The sequence below is a fragment of the Lepisosteus oculatus genome, chromosome 28, assembly GCF_040954835.1.
Source record: "Lepisosteus oculatus isolate fLepOcu1 chromosome 28, fLepOcu1.hap2, whole genome shotgun sequence".
In the NCBI taxonomy this organism is placed as follows: domain Eukaryota; kingdom Metazoa; phylum Chordata; class Actinopteri; order Semionotiformes; family Lepisosteidae; genus Lepisosteus; species Lepisosteus oculatus.
This window is the reverse complement of record NC_090723.1, coordinates 9,845,784-9,865,513: the sequence shown is the minus strand read 5'-3', so window position 1 is coordinate 9,865,513 and position 19,730 is coordinate 9,845,784. Positions and strand designations below refer to the sequence as shown.

At 52.6% G+C, this 19,730-nt stretch overlaps 1 protein-coding gene across 2 annotated transcripts; it reads left to right on the top strand.

Annotated features, from left to right (window-relative positions):
* The first annotated feature begins 4,340 nt into the window (after positions 1-4,340).
* On the top strand, positions 4,341-19,213 carry LOC102694437 (tensin-4). Of its 2 annotated transcripts, XM_069185744.1 has the most exons (14): positions 4,341-4,561; positions 4,669-4,842; positions 7,461-7,890; positions 10,908-11,283; positions 11,403-11,779; positions 11,865-11,951; positions 12,640-12,771; positions 13,552-13,644; positions 14,489-14,596; positions 15,273-15,335; positions 16,379-16,547; positions 17,588-17,656; positions 17,968-17,994; positions 18,098-19,213. In XM_069185744.1, the coding sequence occupies exons 3-14, from the start codon at positions 7,512-7,514 to the stop codon at positions 18,240-18,242; spliced, it is 2,025 nt and encodes a 674-aa protein (XP_069041845.1). In that variant the 5' UTR covers positions 4,341-4,561; positions 4,669-4,842; positions 7,461-7,511; the 3' UTR covers positions 18,243-19,213. The 2 variants fall into 2 exon arrangements, with proteins under 2 accessions (XP_069041845.1, XP_069041844.1); XM_069185743.1 differs by having other exon boundaries at positions 4,341-4,842.
* The last annotated feature ends 517 nt before the right edge of the window (positions 19,214-19,730 follow it).

The window sequence follows — 19,730 nt, the reverse complement described above, 5'->3', positions numbered from 1 at the left end:
AAAACATATGTAACAAATCTGTGTACAAATGTAACACAGATAAAAGATAACAACCCATTGAGTCATTACACCCCACTCCTAACAGGAATCCTCACAGCTACACCAGGACCTGTAAATGTACTCCCCTCGCAATCACTCCTAAATAAACCCCTCTACTTCACTTTTGCACATAATCCACAGAGTGCACTTGTCCATGACCCTATACTCCTGTATTGTGAAGTCATGTAATGCTTGAGTAGTTTGAGCATGAGCTAAAATAATTCCTCATTTTGTTTAGTCTGCACTGAGGCTCTGTAAAATGTCTGTCTGAAGGCATCAGTGGGTATTGTTCGAGTAGAACATGTTTGCCTGGAATTGAGGTTGTGTAGCACATTTTCTGTGTATTGCTAGTCAGGTTGTACTTCCTTTGGTACGGATGGGTTTGCCTTGTTATGAATTGATAAAAACTCCCCAGTGTGAGGAATCCTGCTGCTCGTGTCTCGCTCAGTGAACATGTTTATTTCCTGACTGTCGGACTCACAATCTCACAGCTGTTCTAAAATTTTCCCTATCTTTCTAACTGGTCTCCCCACTTTTAAAACCAGAAAGCACCCGTTTGAATCCGAAGTCCCTCTCCAGGCCAGGAGCACGTCTTCGCTGCCTCTCAGTGCCAACTCCCTGCCTGACGGACAGGGCCAGCACACTCCCAAGTCATAGCAAGGGATTTTCTGCATATTTGTAATTATCGCCTGTCAGAGCTGCAGGCTCTCTCAGGTGTGCTCAGGCGTCTGCCCTTCCTGTGCGGGCCTGTTTCTTCATCAGCACCTCAAGCGCAAGGTTTTACTTTTTGTTTCTTTTGGGGAGGGCTGACATTTTTTCTTCTCTTTCAGTGTTGTGAGGCTCGTTGACACACATTGCTGTGCACAAAACGGAGGTGACTCCAACCCCTCAGTGTGTCCCGAGATGCACCCTCCTTCGTGCTGCCCAGCTGAGGCAGCCCTGTCTTATTGGACTGGGAGGTTATTGAAAATGGATGGACGTTTTGTTTTGGATGTTCTCATTTTTTACAGAGGTGTTTTTGTAACTTACCCTGCAGCTGTCCCACCCCTATTTGTGTTTGATTCTCTCCATTAAAGGCCGAACAGCCTCTCCTCACGTCTGGCCTCCCGGTCTGAAATGTGAGAGACGGGCTGGAGGAGGAGTGTGGGGGTTTTGGGGGGATTAAGAGGCTCTGCTTGCTGTTTGACACAGTGATGTCATTTAACGGGGGGCTCAAGTTCGTGATTTATTGTTTGCTGCCTTCGATTGTGTCTCTGAGTCTAAAGGAAACAGTGGCTCAAGTAACAACATGTGTCAGGAAAATTCGGGAAGCTGCATCCTCACAAAGGAGCAAGTCATTCGCCCTTCCCAATAGGAAAATGAATCATCCTGTAAATTGTATCCCTTTTATTGGAGATATCTTTGGTCTTATGCATGCCTCCAGCCCCTCTGGTCCGGTTCAGTGCGGCCTGACTCACAGCGGAAGATCCCGGATTCCAGCGCCCGGATCTCCAGTCCAGCGTGGCCGTTTCTGGGAAGAGCCGAGGCTGTGGAAGCTGGCTGATCCGGGAATCCCTCTCCCTCGCCTCCCCGATCCTGAAGACCCGCCGGAGCACCGTCTGGGGCTCCTCCCTGCCCGGAATGCATGGGCGGCGACTTTGAGGGATAAAAAATGGAAAAACTTTTGTTATTTGTGGTTTTCATGTCTAGATATTTCTCACAGACTGGCTTTGTTCACAAAAGAACTTTGCCAAAACAGAGACCACATGCAAGAACTGAAACAATGATCATATTTATTCTAATAACATTCATATTTTGGCATTAAGCTCTACAGTAAGCATAAGCCAAGATAACCATGTGGGTGAGCAGAGGGTGCTCCTTTTGTGCTCAGTATTGTGTCCTGTACATAGACTTCAAGCTGGCCAGCCAATAAGAAGCCAAAATCCTGGCTTTCTCCATTCCTTCATTAAACAGCTGGAGGAGATCCTAAGGTCAATTAATAGCAGCCAAACGAGCCTGAATGAGCTGCTGGTGTTTGTAGCTCTTCTGGTGTTGTTATGGGTGTTAGATGACCCTCCCTGAGAGGCGTGCTGGACAGTGGTTTCTGGGTGTGAAGCCTGTGCGTGCTCTTCAAACAGACCCCCGGAAGATTCCCTCTGTTTGTGGTTCCTTAGGAGAAAGCCCCGTTTTTTTTTTCAGGACTGAAACGCTTCTCCCCGACCCATCTGGACGCCCCCAAGGCAGGGACAGCGCCTGTGCTGAAGTCCACAGCTCTGGGCTGGATTTGCAGGTGAGGTCACCGCCCAGTCCAGGGGGGGCAGGCAGAGGAGGCAGCCTGTGTCCTGGCAGCTCTGTGACTCTCTGTGGTCATTAAGAATCCCAGGGTGTTTCTCGAAAAGACTAGAGGTGTTACCCCTGTGTCCCAGCCAATTTACCCCCTGGCCTTTAACCATCATGGCCTCCCCATCTCTGAACTGGCTTCCTCACCCTGCTCTCCTCCCCACTGAGAGCTGGTGTGTGGGGAGCGGACTGGAGCATCATCCAGGTGGGGGCTGCACACTGGTTGGGGTGGAGGGGATCCCCATTACTTCTAAACCCCTTACCCATTGGCCCTTACCAATCATGGCCTCCTAATAATCCCGATCTATGAATTGGCTACATTACTCTGCTCTCTTCCCCACTGAGAACTGGTGTGTGGGGAGTGTTCTGGCGCACTATGGCTGCCGTCGCATCATATGGCTGCACACTGGTGGTGGTGGAGGGGATCCCCATTACTTGTAAAGCGCTTTGAGTGGAGTGTCCAGAAAAGTGCTATATAAGTGTAAGCAATTATTAATTATTATTATTATAAAGCGCTTTGAGTGGAGTGTCCAGGAAAGAGCTATATGGGTGTAAGCAATTATTATTGTTATTGTTGTTATTGGGCTGAGTTTAAAATAAAGAACCCCGCCTGTCTAAGTTAAGTCCTGAAACAGAGCTCACAATACACCTCTCAGGCCTGACTGAATGGTAGACCAAACAGGAGGCACTCTCGCCCATAAACCACTAATCCTTTACAGCGAACTCATTTGATGTTTCACCAGTTTGATTGAGAATGAGATAAGAGAATTCCTCATTATGTCTGCAGTGAGTCTAAAACATCCTGTCTGAAGGTGTTTCTCATGCAGAACATGATTGACTAGAGTTGATATCGTGTGGAGAGATTTCTGTCAGGTTATTGTTCCAGTTGTACAGTTGGGTTTGCCTTGCTATTCATCTTAATACTAGATATACCGTCTTTAAATTATAGGATAAAGGGATATTTTTTTCACATAAAACGCCTTACAATAAGTACGCACTCTAACAGACCTACATCAAGAACTGTCTTAATCGGGTGACTGTCCATTATCAATCAGTGCAAGTGGATGCTGGGGCTGGACTTCCTTCCACATGCTGTTGTCCGTGCTGTGTCCCTGTCCCGGTGCTGAAACTGCGCTTGTCCAGTCCTCCGCAGGAGCTCAGGGAGCAGGGATTTTCTCTTAAGTCCCCTGTACAGCGACTGAAGTCTCTTCCAGCGCTCCCTCACTATCAGGATTTACAGTAGGGTGTACAGGGGTTACAGTTACAGCACAGAGCTGACTCCTCTATATACACTATTTCCTGCTGGGTGTCTGGGGCCCCACGGAGCAGTGAGGCTGCACACAGGCGTCCAGGAGGTGAGCACAGTTCTAGGCCTCTCACCAGGTCGGGGCGCCTGGGATGAGCGGAAAATGAAATCAGTGAAGAGGTTCCAGCCAGGCTGAGCACCTTGTTTCGTTACGCGATTCTGCCTGTGCTAGGCTCGTACTGAACACCTTGGGAAGGCAGATTATTATGAGGCCATGCTGCCGCTTCCCACTGATTGCTGTGTAATTATACATTATTATGATTGTGAAGTGTTGTGTTCCCATTTCATTTCGTGCTGCGTCAGTGGTCTTAAGTAAACACATCGCCGCATCGCTCGCTCGTACTGAGACCAGCGGCGCAGAGGAGTGGGCTTCGGGCCACTCCGGGCTCTGGGAAGAGCAGGATTGATCCCGGTGGTTCCTGGTGGTGCCCAGGCTGGCTGGTGTCGTTTTCCTCATTCCTCCAGTCAGCATGTTTCCTCGTGTCTGCCGCTCAGACCCGGTGCACAGTCCTGATCCCTCCTGTTCCGTGAGCGTGTTGCCCAGCAACAGCCCAACCAAAACATTCCAGCCACAGGCGCTCCGCCGTTGCAGAATTGGGATTGCGCAATGCCTGTTCGCTGCTGTCAGAACATGCTTTCCCCCCGGGACTGTTACAGTGTCCCCAGTTTACCTGTTGGGCTGTTTCTACTCTAGGCTCTGCACGATGCTCTCAGGGCTCTGCGCGTGCTGGATGTAGTGTCCTGCTGCAGGTCTGTGATCACCGCTGTGTGCTGGGCTGCCAGTCAGCCCTCTCTCCTGCTCCTCGAGCGTTCAGTCCCAGAGCTGCCCCCTTCTGGACACAGAGCACCCTGGGATCCTTCGAAAAAAGGTGCAAAATCAACGCAAGGAATGAACTGGTTAGTCGGTCCCGGTTTTCCCGTCCCGCAGTGAATCAGCTACCCCCTTCCCTGCCTCCGCTCTGGCTGGCCTCCAGTCGGTGACGTCACCTGTCGCACCTTGGAAGGTGGGCGGAGGACTCCCGGATTCCGGCTCAGGATAGGCTGGGAGTGGGAGGAGCAGGCCGGTTGTATAAAAGCTCCCATGTGCTCCGCACCTGCGCTCACACAGAGAGTGTCCAGGAAGGATTTCCCCCACTGTCTCCACACAGAGCTCGCCACTGAAGCCCCAGCCCAGTCAGGTGAGACGCCGCGCCGCTGCACGCTTGCTCAGGCAGAAGGCTTTCAGATTATTGCTGAGGGTCATCTGTACAGAGGCTGAGATGCCCCTTGGTTTGCATCACATTAGAAAGGAATGGACAGCTGAATGCGAAGCCTGTTCATACATAACTCTGTAGTCTTGATTTTTAGTTCTCAGATTATATTTGGTTGCTGTACGATGGTAGAGTTGGGTGGTGTGCCGTCTTTTCTGAAGGAGGGGATGTAAAAGGAACTCTCTGCTTGCTCCAACACCAGAGGCTGTCCATTGAGTTCTGCTGAAGGGCTGGGGTCACAGGGCCGATGCGGCATCAACTGTTTTTCTCTGGATGAAAAATTGTATTTATATTGCTTGGAAAGCAGTTACTTCTAATTTGAAGGTTTATAACATTGGAATGGATGTTTTGTACAGGGAAGTTACTGTACAGCAGCTTGCTACGATTTCTTCGGCTGTCACTGTGAGATTGTCAGAAGCGCTGTCTGTATAGGGGTCCTACTACATCTGTCAGCAGAGTTTCCTGCAGAATGTGGTGCTGCGGTGTAGCATGTAGTTGGTTGAGTTGAGTCTCCCCTGTGCGTTTCAGTTGCATAGCGCAGCGCTGCATGGCTTGCAGGGTGTGTCCTATTACTCTGCGCCGCACCTAGTCCTGCCTTCCAAAAAACAGGAGCCTCAGGCTGCAGGAGCTCCTCACTGCTGTCAGGGGCTCCTCCAAGCCTCCTCTCTGGGGTACCAGGGCGCCACTCGCCTCTCTGTGGGGTCTTGAGCAGAGCAGAATGATGGGGAAGAGAAGTCTGGTCCTGTTCAGCCAAAACAAGCCCTCTGTTGCTGTGGTAGCCAGTCTGATGAGTTACTCACCCTACAAAGACATGGCATACCCCATAAAAACAGGAACAGGTGCAGGTCTTTGAACTTAGCTTTTCTTACACCCATTGTTTCTTATTGACTGATCAGACTTCCAGATTGATTTAACACAGCTATCTGTTATCAATGCAGTGTATGGAGAGTTAGAAGGTCCTGCTTTCAGTAGGTAGATATGGCCAATACAGATCATTCCTGTCCGTTTTTTAGATGGACTCTACCATCTGGCAAATACCATCTTGTTAATTGATTAGCTGTTTGCTAATCAAGCAGATGGGTGCAGTGAATGGATCGAAAGGGTCCCTGCATGGGACAGTATAACCGAACCACAGGAGCTGGGCTATCTCACTCCTGTTCTCATGCTGTTTGCTGGGTTTCAGTTCAGCTTCACTCTTAACTACTCAAGCAAATACATTATTATCTTAAATTGAGCAGTTTGACAGGTTTTCTCAGCTCTTAGGGTGAAAAAATCCTTCTAGAGAGACCTGGATAGAGTTGGGCACCCCTGGATTAGACAATGCCAGTGCACTGCAGTGATGAAAGAGAAGTCCTTGTTGTTGTTGTTGTTGTTGTGAGATGTTACCTCTGCATCACTGAGGAACACAGCACTAATGCCACACTAACCAGGCCAGGCTCCTGTCTGGCTACTGCTGTGCTGGCTTCTCTCCCAACCCTCTGGTTTGGGCAGTCCTGTTTCTGCTGTGATAAGCTGCAGATTAAAGGTAAAAACAGAGGGGTGCCTGTTTTGTCTGTGAGCTGATGTCATTCTGTGTTTTTCGAGTGAATCGCTGTACCTCAGCCCTGTGGTTTGGGTGACTGTGAAGGCAAATAAACACACTCTGTGTCCTGCGTTTGCACACATAAACACACTGAGGTGACAGCATTCAATCTGTGACATAAGGCTGTTTGTGTAGTTCAAGGTACAGTGTTTAGGTCAGTGTTAAGGTACAGTGCCTACATGCAGCCCAGTGTTTAGGTCAGTGTTAAGCACAGTAGTGTAAAGGAGTGTTTCACACTAACGAATGCTTGGAAAATACTAGGATAATGGTTTGAGTCTCTCTGCTACTCCTTACAACAGTGAAAACTGCCATTGTTTCAACCCTTGGGAAGATTTACTATAGTACTGCATAGTAAAAGAGGAGTGAATTGCAGTAACCCCAGGTGAACTTAAGGTTGAGAACACGAGGAAACCAATACGATATGATAACCCAGCAGCTGTTTGATACGGGCTTCGGAGAACTGCCCATCCACAATTCCCATTGAATTTTACCCGGATAAGCTTCCGGAAAGGGTGTTTGCTATCTTCTGTCTGTGGAAAAGACTGACGTTAGTGAACAGGATTAGCAATACTAGTTAGGAAGCAAGCGCTCTCCACCAGCCTTGAAAAGGAACTCTGAAGTAACTCGATGCCTTTATTGCTTTAAAGATGAACACAAGGATGCCTCCTGAAAACAGCAGTGATCTGAGGGGTTTAATGGCCCTCATGACACCAAGGTGTGGCTTAAGAGAGTTGTTTTGCATGAACAGCAACACACTATAACTGCTTATTTAGGTCACTTTGTTTTGCACGAGTGCAGTCCTGTACAGGTACTAAATGATGCATTTTAGCTTTGATAAAAGATAGAGTTCAGTTTCCTCTAGGTTGAAAAAATGGGGTGCTGTACCGTACCCCCTGTCCCCCACAGTTTGCCTATCATCCATGCACACGTGACGAAAGCGACCTTGTCTTGTTTCTTGTTCCAGGTTTTCTCTTGCCTGTCCTCAGATCAGCCCAACAGGAGGCCTGCAGAGCGCATGAGACCCACAGCTGGCCAGATGTCTCAGCTCATCCCCAGCCATGTGCTGCGGGTGGGACAGACCATCTGTCTCTCGTCCAAAGAGGACGTGCTCCCACTGGGACGCTCCCTGTCCCCAGTCCCGTTCCAGGGCTGTCACTCCCTGTCCCAGATCTCCTGTTCCTACTCCTCGGACTCCTGGGCCCCTCATCCGGCCAAGATTCCCAGCAGCCAGCAGGCGGAGCTGACGGACATAGACCCCGACTCCCCAACCCTGGACGTGTCCCTGGAAACCCTCAACCAGCTCATCCTGGAGCTGGACCCCTCCTTCGAACCCCTTCCCCTCCACAGTCGCTCGGAGAGAGGAGGGCTCCCGCCAGGCAGGACGCAGGGCGCAGGTACGGGACAGCCTGCTTTTGTTTCTCTGCCACGCGTCGTGTGGCTGGTGTGAGTGTTTCCGTGCCACTTCAGGGCTCACATAGGGGTTTGCCAGGGGTCGGGGTTCAAGGGTCAAAGTTGAGGGGTTAGAGTGTCCCTGGAGTTGGTCTGAGCGTGATGCCCCTGTTGTTCAAAAGGGAATTCTTGCGCTAATGTGCAACTCAACCCAAACTGTTAACACGAAACAACAGCGACAAAAACAATATAGTACGATATAGTATTTACACTCCACATGAATCGTGATGTCTACGTTTAACACTGTTTAAGAAGATTGTATATTCAACATAGCTGCAGGCCTGTATTTTAAACCCCACAGCTTGCTGAGATAAAAGTGTGTTGAGAGGTGTCCCTGCCAGGGTAACAAACAGTGTTTATAACCCTTGAATATACAGGGAGGTACAGTTAATGTAAACATCCTTGTCCGCGATGCACAGACTGTAGATTCACTGCAGCAGAGAGATCCTTTGCGTTTGAAAGCCTGTAAATTGGGCCGCAGGACAGGAGCAGCGCAGTGTGCTCGGGCCGCCCCTGGGCAGGGCTGGCCGGGGAGCAGCCGAGCGGTCTGGGCTTGCTCTGTGCGCCCGCAGGGCCGGGCGGGGCCAGGTGAGAGCTGCCTGTTGTTCCAGCACTGCGCGGGAACACGCCAACGCCCAGGTAACAGCCCTGCAGACGGCTCTCCCCCTGCTCCGGCTGCGGAGCTCCCGCCCTCCCGCGGAGCCGCTATCTTCCTGGCAGTGTTGCCTGTGCGTTTCCTAGCAGCTGGGAAACACTGCACACTGGTAACCCTGGAGATGGACATGTATTAGTAAACGTGTGTTAATGACATTCTTCTGTGGCTGATTAGGAGAGATGTGATAACATTCTGATGACAGAGGGCTCTGGCATTGTTGAGAGGGGAGAGAGGTTGATCGAGGAGGCAAATGAGACATTGAAATCGTCAGGTGGAACTCTGGCCAGGGCAGGAGCACAGGAGTGACCAGGTCTGACCAGGGCAACAGGACAGAAGTGACCAGGTCTGACCAGGGCAGGAGCACAGGAGTGACTAGGTCTGACCAGGGCAACAGGACAGGAGTGACTAGGTCTGACCAGGGCAACAGGACAGGGGTGACCAGGTCTGACCAGGGCAACAGGACAGGAGTGACTAGGTCTGACCAGGGCAAGAGCACAGGGTTGACCAGGTCTGACCAGGGCAACAGGACAGGGGTGACCAGGTCTGACCAGGGCAACAGGACAGGAGTGACCAGGTCTAACCAGGGCAGGAGCACAGGAGTGACCAGGTCTGGCCAGGGCAACAGGACAGGGGTGACCAGGTCTGACCAGGGCAAGAGCACAGGAGTGACCAGGTCTGACCAGGGCAACAGGACAGAAGTGACCAGGTCTGACCAGGGCAGGAGCACAGGGGTGACCAGGTCTGACCAGGGCAACAGGACAGGAGTGACCAAGTCTGACCAGGACAGAAGCACAGGGGTGACCAGGTCTGGCCAGGGCAACAGGACAGGAGTGACCAGGTCTGGCCAGGACAGGAGCACAGGGGTGACCAGGTCTGACCAGGGCAAGAGCACAGGGCATCAAGCCAGGTAGTGCAGCTCTGAGTCCGACTGAGCGAGCGGATTATAAAAAAGAGATGTAAGAATAGTTTTTGTGTCTTAATGACTTTATCTCTTTAGTTTTGGGGAGCCGGTCCCTCTGAGAGCAGGGCAGCCTCAGCCTCTCCTCAGTCAAATTCGGACAGCGATCCCTGTCCCCTGTCCCCACCCCGGAAAACCGAGCCTGTCTTAAATGTGCCAGCCTCCTGCAGGCCGCGGTATCTCTCCGTGTCCTTCCGTGACCTCCCCGCTCGTATGGGGGAGAGGAGGGGGAGCGTCCCCACCCTGTCTCTGTGGTGCTGTGCCAGGCGGCGGGGCGCGGGGTGTGGGGACACACGCCCCCACCGCAGGCAGAGTAACCCTGCAGGGCAGGAAACCGTGTGTGTCGGTACAGGAAGTGCCAAAGAGAACTTCATTCAGTACTGCTGTGCTTTAGAGACCTCCAGTTCTGGCTACTTAATAAGGATTGTATTCCTGCGTGCGTGGTATGGTCTTGGCAGAGGGAGGCAGTCTTCATTCCTGTTGTGAGTGTGCCTCAGCTGGGTTGGGTGTCTAAATATTTGTCTTATAAATCACTGCCTACTCAGGGTGTTGAAATGCACTAGACTGTGAGTCTATGCTAATTAACCTGACGACAACAGGGCGAGCAGCTCACACCCTTGTATCCAGACAGCAGGCTCTGGACCAGGTCTGTACGCAGCATTAGCAAGACACAGTGCGCAGCTAATGAACAGGGAAATTATAGCCCAGAGGGTATGTTTTGCTCTGTAATGTCACGTGCTGCCTAGTTTATTTCATAACCTGGGGACCCTCCCAGGCAAGAGGCTGTGGCACCACACCGGAGTTTCTAAAGCACTGCTTCAGGTGGTCCGTGCTCTGACGTCGCACTTTGTTGGCACAGGGGAGAGATTCCTGTGTCCTGGCATGATAGCATCAGTTGCAGATGAAACCTGATTAAATTGGTCATCATATGAGGGCCCTCCCCCAGGGCAAACACAGTGGAAGGGCAGCATTTGACTTCAGCGCTGCTGAAACCCATTGATCAATACACATCAGTCTCACAAGCGGCCGTCTGCATCCGACCACCCAGCACGATGTGCTCGAGCGGCCCTTCTGAGTTTCTAAATGTTTAGTCTGGTTGCTGTGGTAAAGGCCTGGCAGCATTTAATCACAGATCTTTGTCAAACCTTGGGAGAGCCTAGAGCGGTACAGGAAAGTGCAACTCAGACTGCAGGACGTCACGGTAATGCAGAGTAAGTCTGTCTGTGTGGAGTCTGCATGCTCCCCCTGTTCCCCCAGGAGCAGATCCAGGAGGGCAGGTGGGATCAGACTCCAGTGCTGGGCTGCGGTGGTCTCTGTGAACATGTGGATTTTCTCTCCTCCCCGTGCAGACTCCCCCGACGAGGATGTGTCCCAGGCAGTGCTGGTGCCCAGGGGGTGTTCCTCCCAGGCCAGTAGTGGCCCGGCGGGCTCCGTCTCCAGGGTGTCCCTCGTGTCCCGCAGTCGGCCCATTCCCGCTCGCTCTCCCAGGGGCAGCAGCTGCTCCCCCAACGGCACCCTGGTCTTCTCCAGCTCCCCGAGCGCCTCCGGCACCCTGCCGCCCCTGCCGTGCTCCCGGCCCAGAGCCGCCGGCGCGTTCCCGCCGCAGCACGGCGACCACCAGCTCTCCTGCTCCCCAGGGGCGCTGCCACCCACCCGCCACAGGGCCAGCGCCAGCTCCCTGCTCTCCGCCTCGCCCGGCTCCGACACCAGCTACATCACGGGCAGGTCAGTGGCGCCGCTGCGGACGGCCGTACTCTCCAGAGAGCTTTTTTTTGGGAAGTCCTAGAACCCTGCCGAATTCCTCCTGCTTTGCAAATCCCTAACGCCCATTTCTCCTTTCCCAGCTGCCACTCCCTGCTCAGCGCAGACGCGGAGAGCTCCGACCAAAGACGGTTCGGGTTCTCGGGCTCCTTCAGTAACATCGCCAGCCCCTACCCACAATCCCCAGGGCCCCAGAAGCCCTTCTTCTCCGAGCACAGCCTGGCGGCCGACGCCAAGCCCCCCCCTGCCAGGGGCCCCCAGGCCCTCTCCCCGCCGGGGCTCCCCAGCAGCTGCCCTCCCTCGGTGGCCAGCTCGCTGGTCGACATCCCCGTGCTGCTGGTCAACGGCTCGCCGCCCCGAGACAGCCAGGCCTGCAGGGGGCGCCTCTCCTCCTGCGGGGGCCCCGCTGCCTCCCCCCTGCAGAGGAGCTGCAAGGCCTCCAGCACGTCCGCTCTCCACGGTAAGGGTTCGCCGAAGGGCAGGGAGAGGGGCCAGCCACCCCCCCCAGACCCCGCCAGCTCTGACCTCTCCTCCGCCTCTCCCAGGTGACGGGTCCGGCGCGCTGCCCTCCATGAAGTTCGTGATGGACACGTCGCAGTTCTGGTTCCGGCCGCACATCACTCGCGAGGAAGGTAAGCTGGGCCAGGGGTGACTGGACCGGGCCAGAACAGAACTCGGCCTGCCACAGGCCCCGTTCGCAGGGGGCTGTTTGTTACCGTTATGCACCAGTAAAACTGCCAAGCCCAGATCAAATCACAACCTTCGCCCTCCTCTTCGACTACAAAGCCAGTTCTTGATGTCTCTTTTTTTTCCAAAGCCTGCCTCTTTGTACTCACTGGAGACCTGGCATCAGACACAGACTGTCTTTTGATTTGAAAATGAGGGAAGACCTCAGGTTGTTGATATTGTAGCGCTCTCGGGTTCACGTGGGTATGCGCCCTCGCTGCTCCCACCTCAGGTCGGCCCTCCACCGCTGGGGGCTCGAACCCGGGCCTCCGCCGTCACTCAACAGGGAACCAGCCAGTTGAGCTAAAGGGAGATCTCCCCTCAGTCTGCCGCCTGAGGCCCCTGCTATCCACAGGGAAGGGCGGTGACGTCACAACCTGTAATGTCGGCCGTATGCGTTACAATATCACTGCCCTAACCTTCTGGAGCAAGCCGAGCCGCATCGCTGCTGCTCCGGAGTCCTCCGCCAGGCTGCTCTTCCTGGTGCTGGAGAGTGAGGTCGTCTCTGGGGAGGACACTGTGATTGTCTCCTAGTCGAGAGGGGGCAGAGCCATCGCCCCAGAGCCTTTCCTCAGAGCTGCCTCTCTGTTCCAGCCGACGCGCTCCTGAGGGACAGGGAACCCGGGTCCTTCATCGTGCGGGACAGCACCTCGTACCGCGGCTCCTTCGGCCTGGCCCTGAAGGTCCAGGAAGTGCCAGCCAGCGCCTCGGCAACCGGCAAGTCAGGTACCTGTCGCTGACGGCCCCGGCAGGAGATACCTGCCGCTGCTTTTTATTATAACAACTCCTCACACTTATAGAGCGCTGTTCTGGACACTCCACTCCAGGCGCTGTACAGGTCATGGGGATCCCCTCCACCATCAGCAGCCCCACCTGGATGATGCGCCAGTCCGCTCCCCACACACCTGCTCTCAGTGGGGAGGAGAGCAGAGTGATGAAAACAGTTCAGAGATGGGGGGTTATTAGGAGGCCATGTTTGGGAAAGGCCAGGGGGGAAAAAAACACCCCTACTCTTTTCGAGAAACGCCCTGGGATTTTTAATGACCACAGACAGTCAGAACATCAGTTTGACGTCTAATCCGAAAGACAGCACCTTTTTACAGTATAGTGTTCCCATCATTATACTGGGGCATTAGGACCCAAACAGATTGCAGGGTGAGCGCCCCCTACTGGCCCCACTAATACCTCTTCCAGCGGCAGCCTCAGCTTTCCCAGGAGTCTCCCCTCCAGGTACTGATCAGGCTCACACTGCTGGGCTCCAGTGGGCTGCCAGCTGTGAGCTGCAGGGTGATGGAGCTGCTGGCTAGTTTTCAGCTTTAGTTTCCTTCTGGACTCTTGCTGCTGGGCTGACGGCACAGATTCCTCTCCACTGGAACCAGGGGTGTCCTTGCTGAAGTGATCGAGGCTTCCTCAGGGGCTCTGGGCTTGTGTCAGACACACCGGGATGTGCTCTCCATAAACAGTTTCCCTCAGGGGACAATAAAAATCTGATCTCATCTCTTCCAGGAGAGGGCTCCACCGAGCTGGTGAGGCACTACCTCATCGAATCCTCCGCCAGAGGAGTGCGCCTGAAGGGCTCGTCGGAGGAGCCCTACTTCGGTGAGTCCTGCTGCAGAGGCTTCGGGCCTGGGCGGATCAGTACGCCGTCGCACTAATCAATCAGGGAAAACACAATGGCTTGTTTTTATGCTTGTCTTGCTGCCTGTAATGGAAAGTTACTGAGAAAAAGTGTTTTATCCTAAAAATGTTGTTTACGGACAGAGCTGTGCTGCAGAAGCAGCTGGATACTTAGAACAAAGTGTGATAGCACCCAGCTCGTCAAGGGCACGGGATGTTTTAATAATGTTTATCTCTGCTGCTTGAAGAAGGGAGTGTGAGAAACTATTTGAATAACTGCTCTTCTTTGCTTAAAGCAAAAACCTATAAGTAATGGAAAATTACTGCTTTGCCTGTCCTTGAAGTGTTGCATCAGCTTAAAAGTATATATAAAACAAGGGCTCTCCCTGCTTGCTTTTGAATCAGCCTTCACTTCTCTGCACAGACCAGTGATGGCTTTGTCCCATATTGCAATATGAATAAAGACCTTACTGAGGGAATGCGGACACCTCTCCTGGGTCTTCTTCGATAAAATTCCACGACATGCCGCAGTAGATCACAGAGACCAGGGGACCAGTTACGGACGAGTGGAGAGGATCTGTCATGTTTGGTCCGTTTAGTAGTTTTGTGTGTTAAATTGATCCCAGGATCTCATCCAGCCACTTCTTGCGAGAGCTTCAGAAACACGGCTGCAACATTACTGCACTCCTGCGTAGCGTCAGACTGTGAAGAATTCAGCTGGGGAGCTTGCGACTTTGCTAGTGCCACTTTGTGAACTGTGATCAGCTCTGTTTAAGGTGTCTGTGCTCTTCGGATGTCTGAGCGAAGTGTTTTTCTTCTGACGCAGGGAGCCTGTCTGCCCTGGTGTATCAGCACGCCATCACCAGCTTCGCTCTGCCCTGCAAGCTGCTCATCCCCGGACACGGGGGCACCCCCTGCTCCCCGACACCCCCAAGTAAGAGTCCGAGTCCCCCCCAGAACTGCCTCCACCCCAGATCACTGCATGAGCATGACATTGCACCTCTTACCAGGGTACAGCTGAGTGACATACGAGACACGGCTATGACGTCATGGTGGAGTGGCGCCAGTTCACCGTGGTGAACTGCTTGACAAGGGTGTCATCAGCGGGTTCAAGCTCCTGCAGTCCACTGGAGGAGATTGAAACACCTGCGCGTCCCAGTTGAATTGCTCTTTTGTTCTCGCTGTCGGGCAGTGGAGGTTTTATGGGAATAAGGAGGCAAGTGTGGGCTGTCAGCAGAAGGGATCCCACTGCCATTTACGGCAACAAGAGCCTTATTCCAAGATCAGGAATGTGATCGGAGCTCCTGCAGAGGAACAAACTGTTTCATTTCAGAGCGGGTCTCCACGGCTTGCCTGTTAAAAATTGAAAACAAATTCTCTTTTGTCCTGGACCATAACTGAGTCAGTTCGCACAAAAAAGCACAATGTTCCACTGTGGCCCTGTTTTGTAAGCGCAAGTCAGAATTGCACTCACTTTCTTTAAGAAAAAATAGCTGTTTCCCGTCCTTCGCTGTGTGCCACGCCAGCCCTCTGCTTGCGGTCCAAGTGTCTCGGGCGGGGCTGCTGCCAGTCCAGGCCTCATGGTGACGAATGCTTCTCCTTCTGCACAGATTCCTCAGCGAAGGAAGACCATGGTCCCGACGCGTCAGCACAGCCAGAGAAAGCCACAGCCGGTAGGTGTCGTGGCTCTGTACGTGAAGCGTGCTCGTGTCCATGTCCCCAACATGAAAGCCTTCAGTGCTTACAGGAATATTACAAAGCTGTGACACGAATCCACTGTTCACCACTGTTCACTGTGCACCATTGCTGTATTTGTGCTCGGTGACCCTCCAGTCTCTGTCCTGCACACTGGAATTCAGTTTGACCTGAGTCCCACGAGCCCACTAGAAACAAGGGGGAGCACATTTGACCCACCTAGCTTGGTTGCTTACTAGAACCTAACTGATCTGAGGATCCCACCCAGCCTTTTTCTCATACCAAACCAGGGTGTGAGCTTCAATAACATGGCTGGGTAGTGTCACGGATGTCGGAAGAGACGAACCGTGGAATGGCAGGAGAGCGAAATAGACCCTATGCGTAGCACCGAGATGGGGGTTAGCCCGGGCTCAGCTGTTCAGAAAATGCCGTATAGAAACCTATGCCCTCAGGTAGCGGACGTGGGGCGACCTGGTGCTAGGCGGGTCTCAGGACATCCGAACCTCAGTGCTGAGCGAAGGAGCAGAGCAGAAACAGGAAATAAATGGGCTACACAACAAGACACACCAAAAAGACATGAATAATCACAGGGAACTAGGAACAGGACAGAAGTAGACTCCCTCTAGGTGTAATGGGCGTGACAGGTAGCTTCTGCAACTCTCTTCAATACTTCATCTTCTCACCACCACGTGTATAAAAACGGTTTCAGTTCCTCTGTAGGGTTTGTGTGTCACTGCTGGTTTACGCAGGGAGTCCACTGGCTTGACTTTGCCAAGTGGGGGATTTTGAATACTTGAATGTGGTCCCCCAGATGTGGTGAAGATCTGTATTATGTGATCCACTTAGAGCCCTGGAATGTTACACTCAGAGTAAAGCTGAGCCAGCCCCAGTGGAGTCGTGGATTGGTGAAGCAGGTTGCAGATGCAGGGAGATCAAGGCACAGCAAAGCAGGAAGGCGGTGAAAGTGTGTTCAGTGGCTCCCTGTCTCACCCCCCCCCCCTGCCCTCGCTGTCCCCTGCAGCCTGTAACTTCCTGTTCCTGAGCTCCGTGAACACCGAGACGCTGACTGGGCCGCTGGCCGTGCAGAAGGCCATCTCCGTCACCTTCGGGGGCCCGGCGCTGCCCACCCCCACCATCGTCAACCTCAAGGTCTCCGCCCAGGGCGTCACGCTGACCGACGTGCAGAGGAAGTAAGGGCACTCTCGTCGCCGGTGCTGTCCTGACCCGACGCGCCTCAGGGCTGAGGTCCAGTCAGAACCAGCGCTTAGCTTCTGCTTTTAAAATGGCAGTGAATCACAAAATTCCCACTGTCAAAATATCGACATACCCAACTTTGAGATACAGTTGATAATAACTGCTCACACTTATATAGCGCTTTTCTGGACACTCCACTCAAAGTGCTTTACAGGTCTCCCCTCCACCCCCACCAGTGTGCAGCCCCACCTGGATGATGCGCCAGTACTCTCCCCACTCACCAGCTCTCAGTGGGGAGGAGAACAGAGTGAGAAAGTCATTTCAGAGATGGGAGATTATTAGGAAGCCATGATTGGTAAAGGCCAGGGGGAAATTTGGCCAGGACACCGGAGTAACACCCCTACTCTTTTCGAGAAACACTCTGTGATTTTTAATGACCGCAGAGTCAGGACTCGGTTTTACGTTTCATCCAAAGGACAGCATACTGGGACATTAGGACTCACACAGACCACAGGGTGAGCGCCCCCTACTGGCCTCACTAATACCTCTTCCAGCAGCAACCTCGGCTTTCCCAGGAGTCTCCCATCCAGGTACTGGCCAGGCTCACACCTGCTGAGCTCCAGTGGGCTGCCAGCTGGGAGCTGCTGGCTAGATATAGATTACTGATGCATGCTGTGGCAGAGATGGAGCACAGGACAGTGGAATCCTGGTGAAACCATTTTAAAGCTTAGTGAGGTTGAAAGGCGAACCATGGCAAAGCAAAATACAAACGTAAGCCTGTCAGAAAAACCACCACCAACAACAACAACATTTCAGTTTCTTCAGAAGAGTTCTGACTTGCAACTGCAAATCTTTGAGAGCCTTAAAGAACACTTAAGTGTTATTTGGATCAGTGCCCTGATATGTTTTAACAGTCTGACCCCTGGCGAGGATTTTCAATCCTGATGCAGCAGACGTGTGTCTGTGAGTCAGGCAGAAGCTGGGACCGGCTGGGTTGGCCATCTCACTAATCCACTGGCTTGTCTCTCCTCCGCAGGCTGTTCTTCCGAAGGCATTATCCCACACACCTGCTCAGCTACTGCGGAGAAGACCCTGAAGGAAGGAAGTGAGTCCGGCTTCTCTCTCTCTCTCTCTCACCGTCTCCGCAAGGCGAAGTTCTACTGTTTCATCCCTTTACGTTCTTGTTAGGCTGCAGAAAAACGGATTAGTTACCTTTCGGTGAAATTGCAGTGCTCTCCTCCGACATCAGCCCCAGGGGTACCCAGCCTCAGGTGTGGAGAGGAGGCTTACCCTCTGTCTCCAGTGTTTCTCCAGGCTGTCTAGAGCAACACAGACAGAGACAGACATGGACAGACACTCACCCACCCAGTCGTAACCCTCCCTATTAACTCTTTCACTTTTGCTTTCCTTACACAGGTGGCAGAAAGACTGCAGATCTGCCAGGTAAGACTGACTGCAACGTTTGAACCACGGTTTCTGATAAACTCCCCAGCCATCCGGCTGAACGTACTAAGTCTGTTTCTCTTTGTCCCCGCTCCTTCTGTAGGATTTTCGGGTTCGTGGCAAAGGGCCCAGACGTCAGCATGGAGAACGTCTGCCACCTGTTTGCGGAGTACGACAGCCTGCAGCCTGCCAGCACTGCCATCAGCCTGGTCACGAGTCTCCTCGCCCAGCAGGAGGCGCTCCAGTAGACCAAACCCCCCCTGTGCCCAGCCAGGCCAGTATCAGGACAGAACGGGCCGACCTGGACAGAATTGTGTGTGGCCAGGACGTGCCATCTTCAACAATATTGTGATATCCAGACCTTTCACCAGACAATTCAACAGACTGGAGCACAATGTGACCGATGCTGTAGTGCAAGCTGGAGGATGTTGAGATGGGCCACATTTCTCAACAAAAGACTTTGGCCAGAGGTATGGAGACTGGAGATGCCAAGTCCCGGATGCCCCCCCCCCCACCAATACAATCTGTGCACTTGGGAGCAATTCTCCAACCGCCCTTAAGATCTCAGCACACCCAATAAAACTAAAGTCAATCAGATGGACTTCTAGAATTAATCGAAGACAGGAATAAGGATTTTGACGAATATCTTGTGGGCTTGGTCCATGGTCCAGGGCTCATCATCCAAGACATATTTGCTCAGACTGCTGCATGGTCTCCAATTTTCATTATGAAACAAGTTGCATTGTTCCAGTTCCCATTTTCACAGTCCATATGTTAGAGTACAGTTACTGGCTCTCACTTCTGCAGCAGCTGGCCCTGCGGGTGAAGAGCGCTTACTCGCACAGACCAGAGCGGCTGAGCTCTGAATGTTGTTTTAATTATCTGCTGCACAAGACGTGGTTTATAGACCGCATCTTGAAAGTGTTTGAACTGAACTGCCTTGCACTTTGCCAGCCTGAACGTTCTGCAGGCGATCTGTCCCTGTCCTGGACAGCCAGCCTGTTTTAATACTTTAGCGTTTGGGTCCCATGGCTCTTACCTCTGTTGTGGTGTGTCAGAAACGTCCAGTTAAGGCGATATTCGGCCCCAGATGAGGTTGTTTGCCGATCTTAATGTTTATGAGGAATCTGCCAGCACTAAAGTTATTTATGTGTGCGTTTGTTTGTATTATAATTTTAACCAGATGTTTTATAATGTTATAATAAACTTATCAGCGATATGCAGAGTGTGTTGAAAATGGGTTTCCTTCACAAAAGCTTTTACAGCCAGTAAACTGTATTTGCTCTTTAAATGAGGTCGTTTACTAAAGATAACAAGTCAATCGAATCCAGCTGTTTTCCAGAGCGTGCTCTAATGCGCTTGCACAGGTGTTCTGTGTGGCCGTGTGGACAGTGCAGTGGCTCAGTGGACACAGGAGGGACTGTCCAGGTGTGCTGGGAAGAGCTGTGTGGTTCCTCGCCCACGGACACTGGGTTGGTTTTTATTGTCTGGGCCGGCTTAAACTGCAGTGCCCAGCTCCTGCTTCTTCTCAGTCTTGTGAATGTTTTCAAGCCGTCTTCCTGACTGACGGTCCTCCTTCCTTCCTCCCTGCCTGCCTGCTCACCTCTTGTCCTCGCTGGACAGCCTCTCTGACCAGCCTGCTGTCCCTTAGGGTGTTTGATGTTGAAGCTGCCCCTCTGTTGCTTGGCCTGTGACTGAACTCTTGGAGAGGTGCTCTCCTTGAGGCTTAAGCATTG

Bases quoted from the DNA above. Each gene is read 5' to 3' on its own strand.
- LOC102694437 (XM_069185744.1), top strand. From the start codon at position 7,512: ATGAGACCCACAGCTGGCCAGATGTCTCAGCTCATCCCCAGCCATGTG. The intron at 7,891-10,907 runs GTACGGGACAGC...CTCCCCGTGCAG, and splicing joins AGGCAGGACGCAGGGCGCAG to ACTCCCCCGACGAGGATGTG. The intron at 17,995-18,097 runs GTAAGACTGACT...CTCCTTCTGTAG, and splicing joins AAAGACTGCAGATCTGCCAG to GATTTTCGGGTTCGTGGCAA.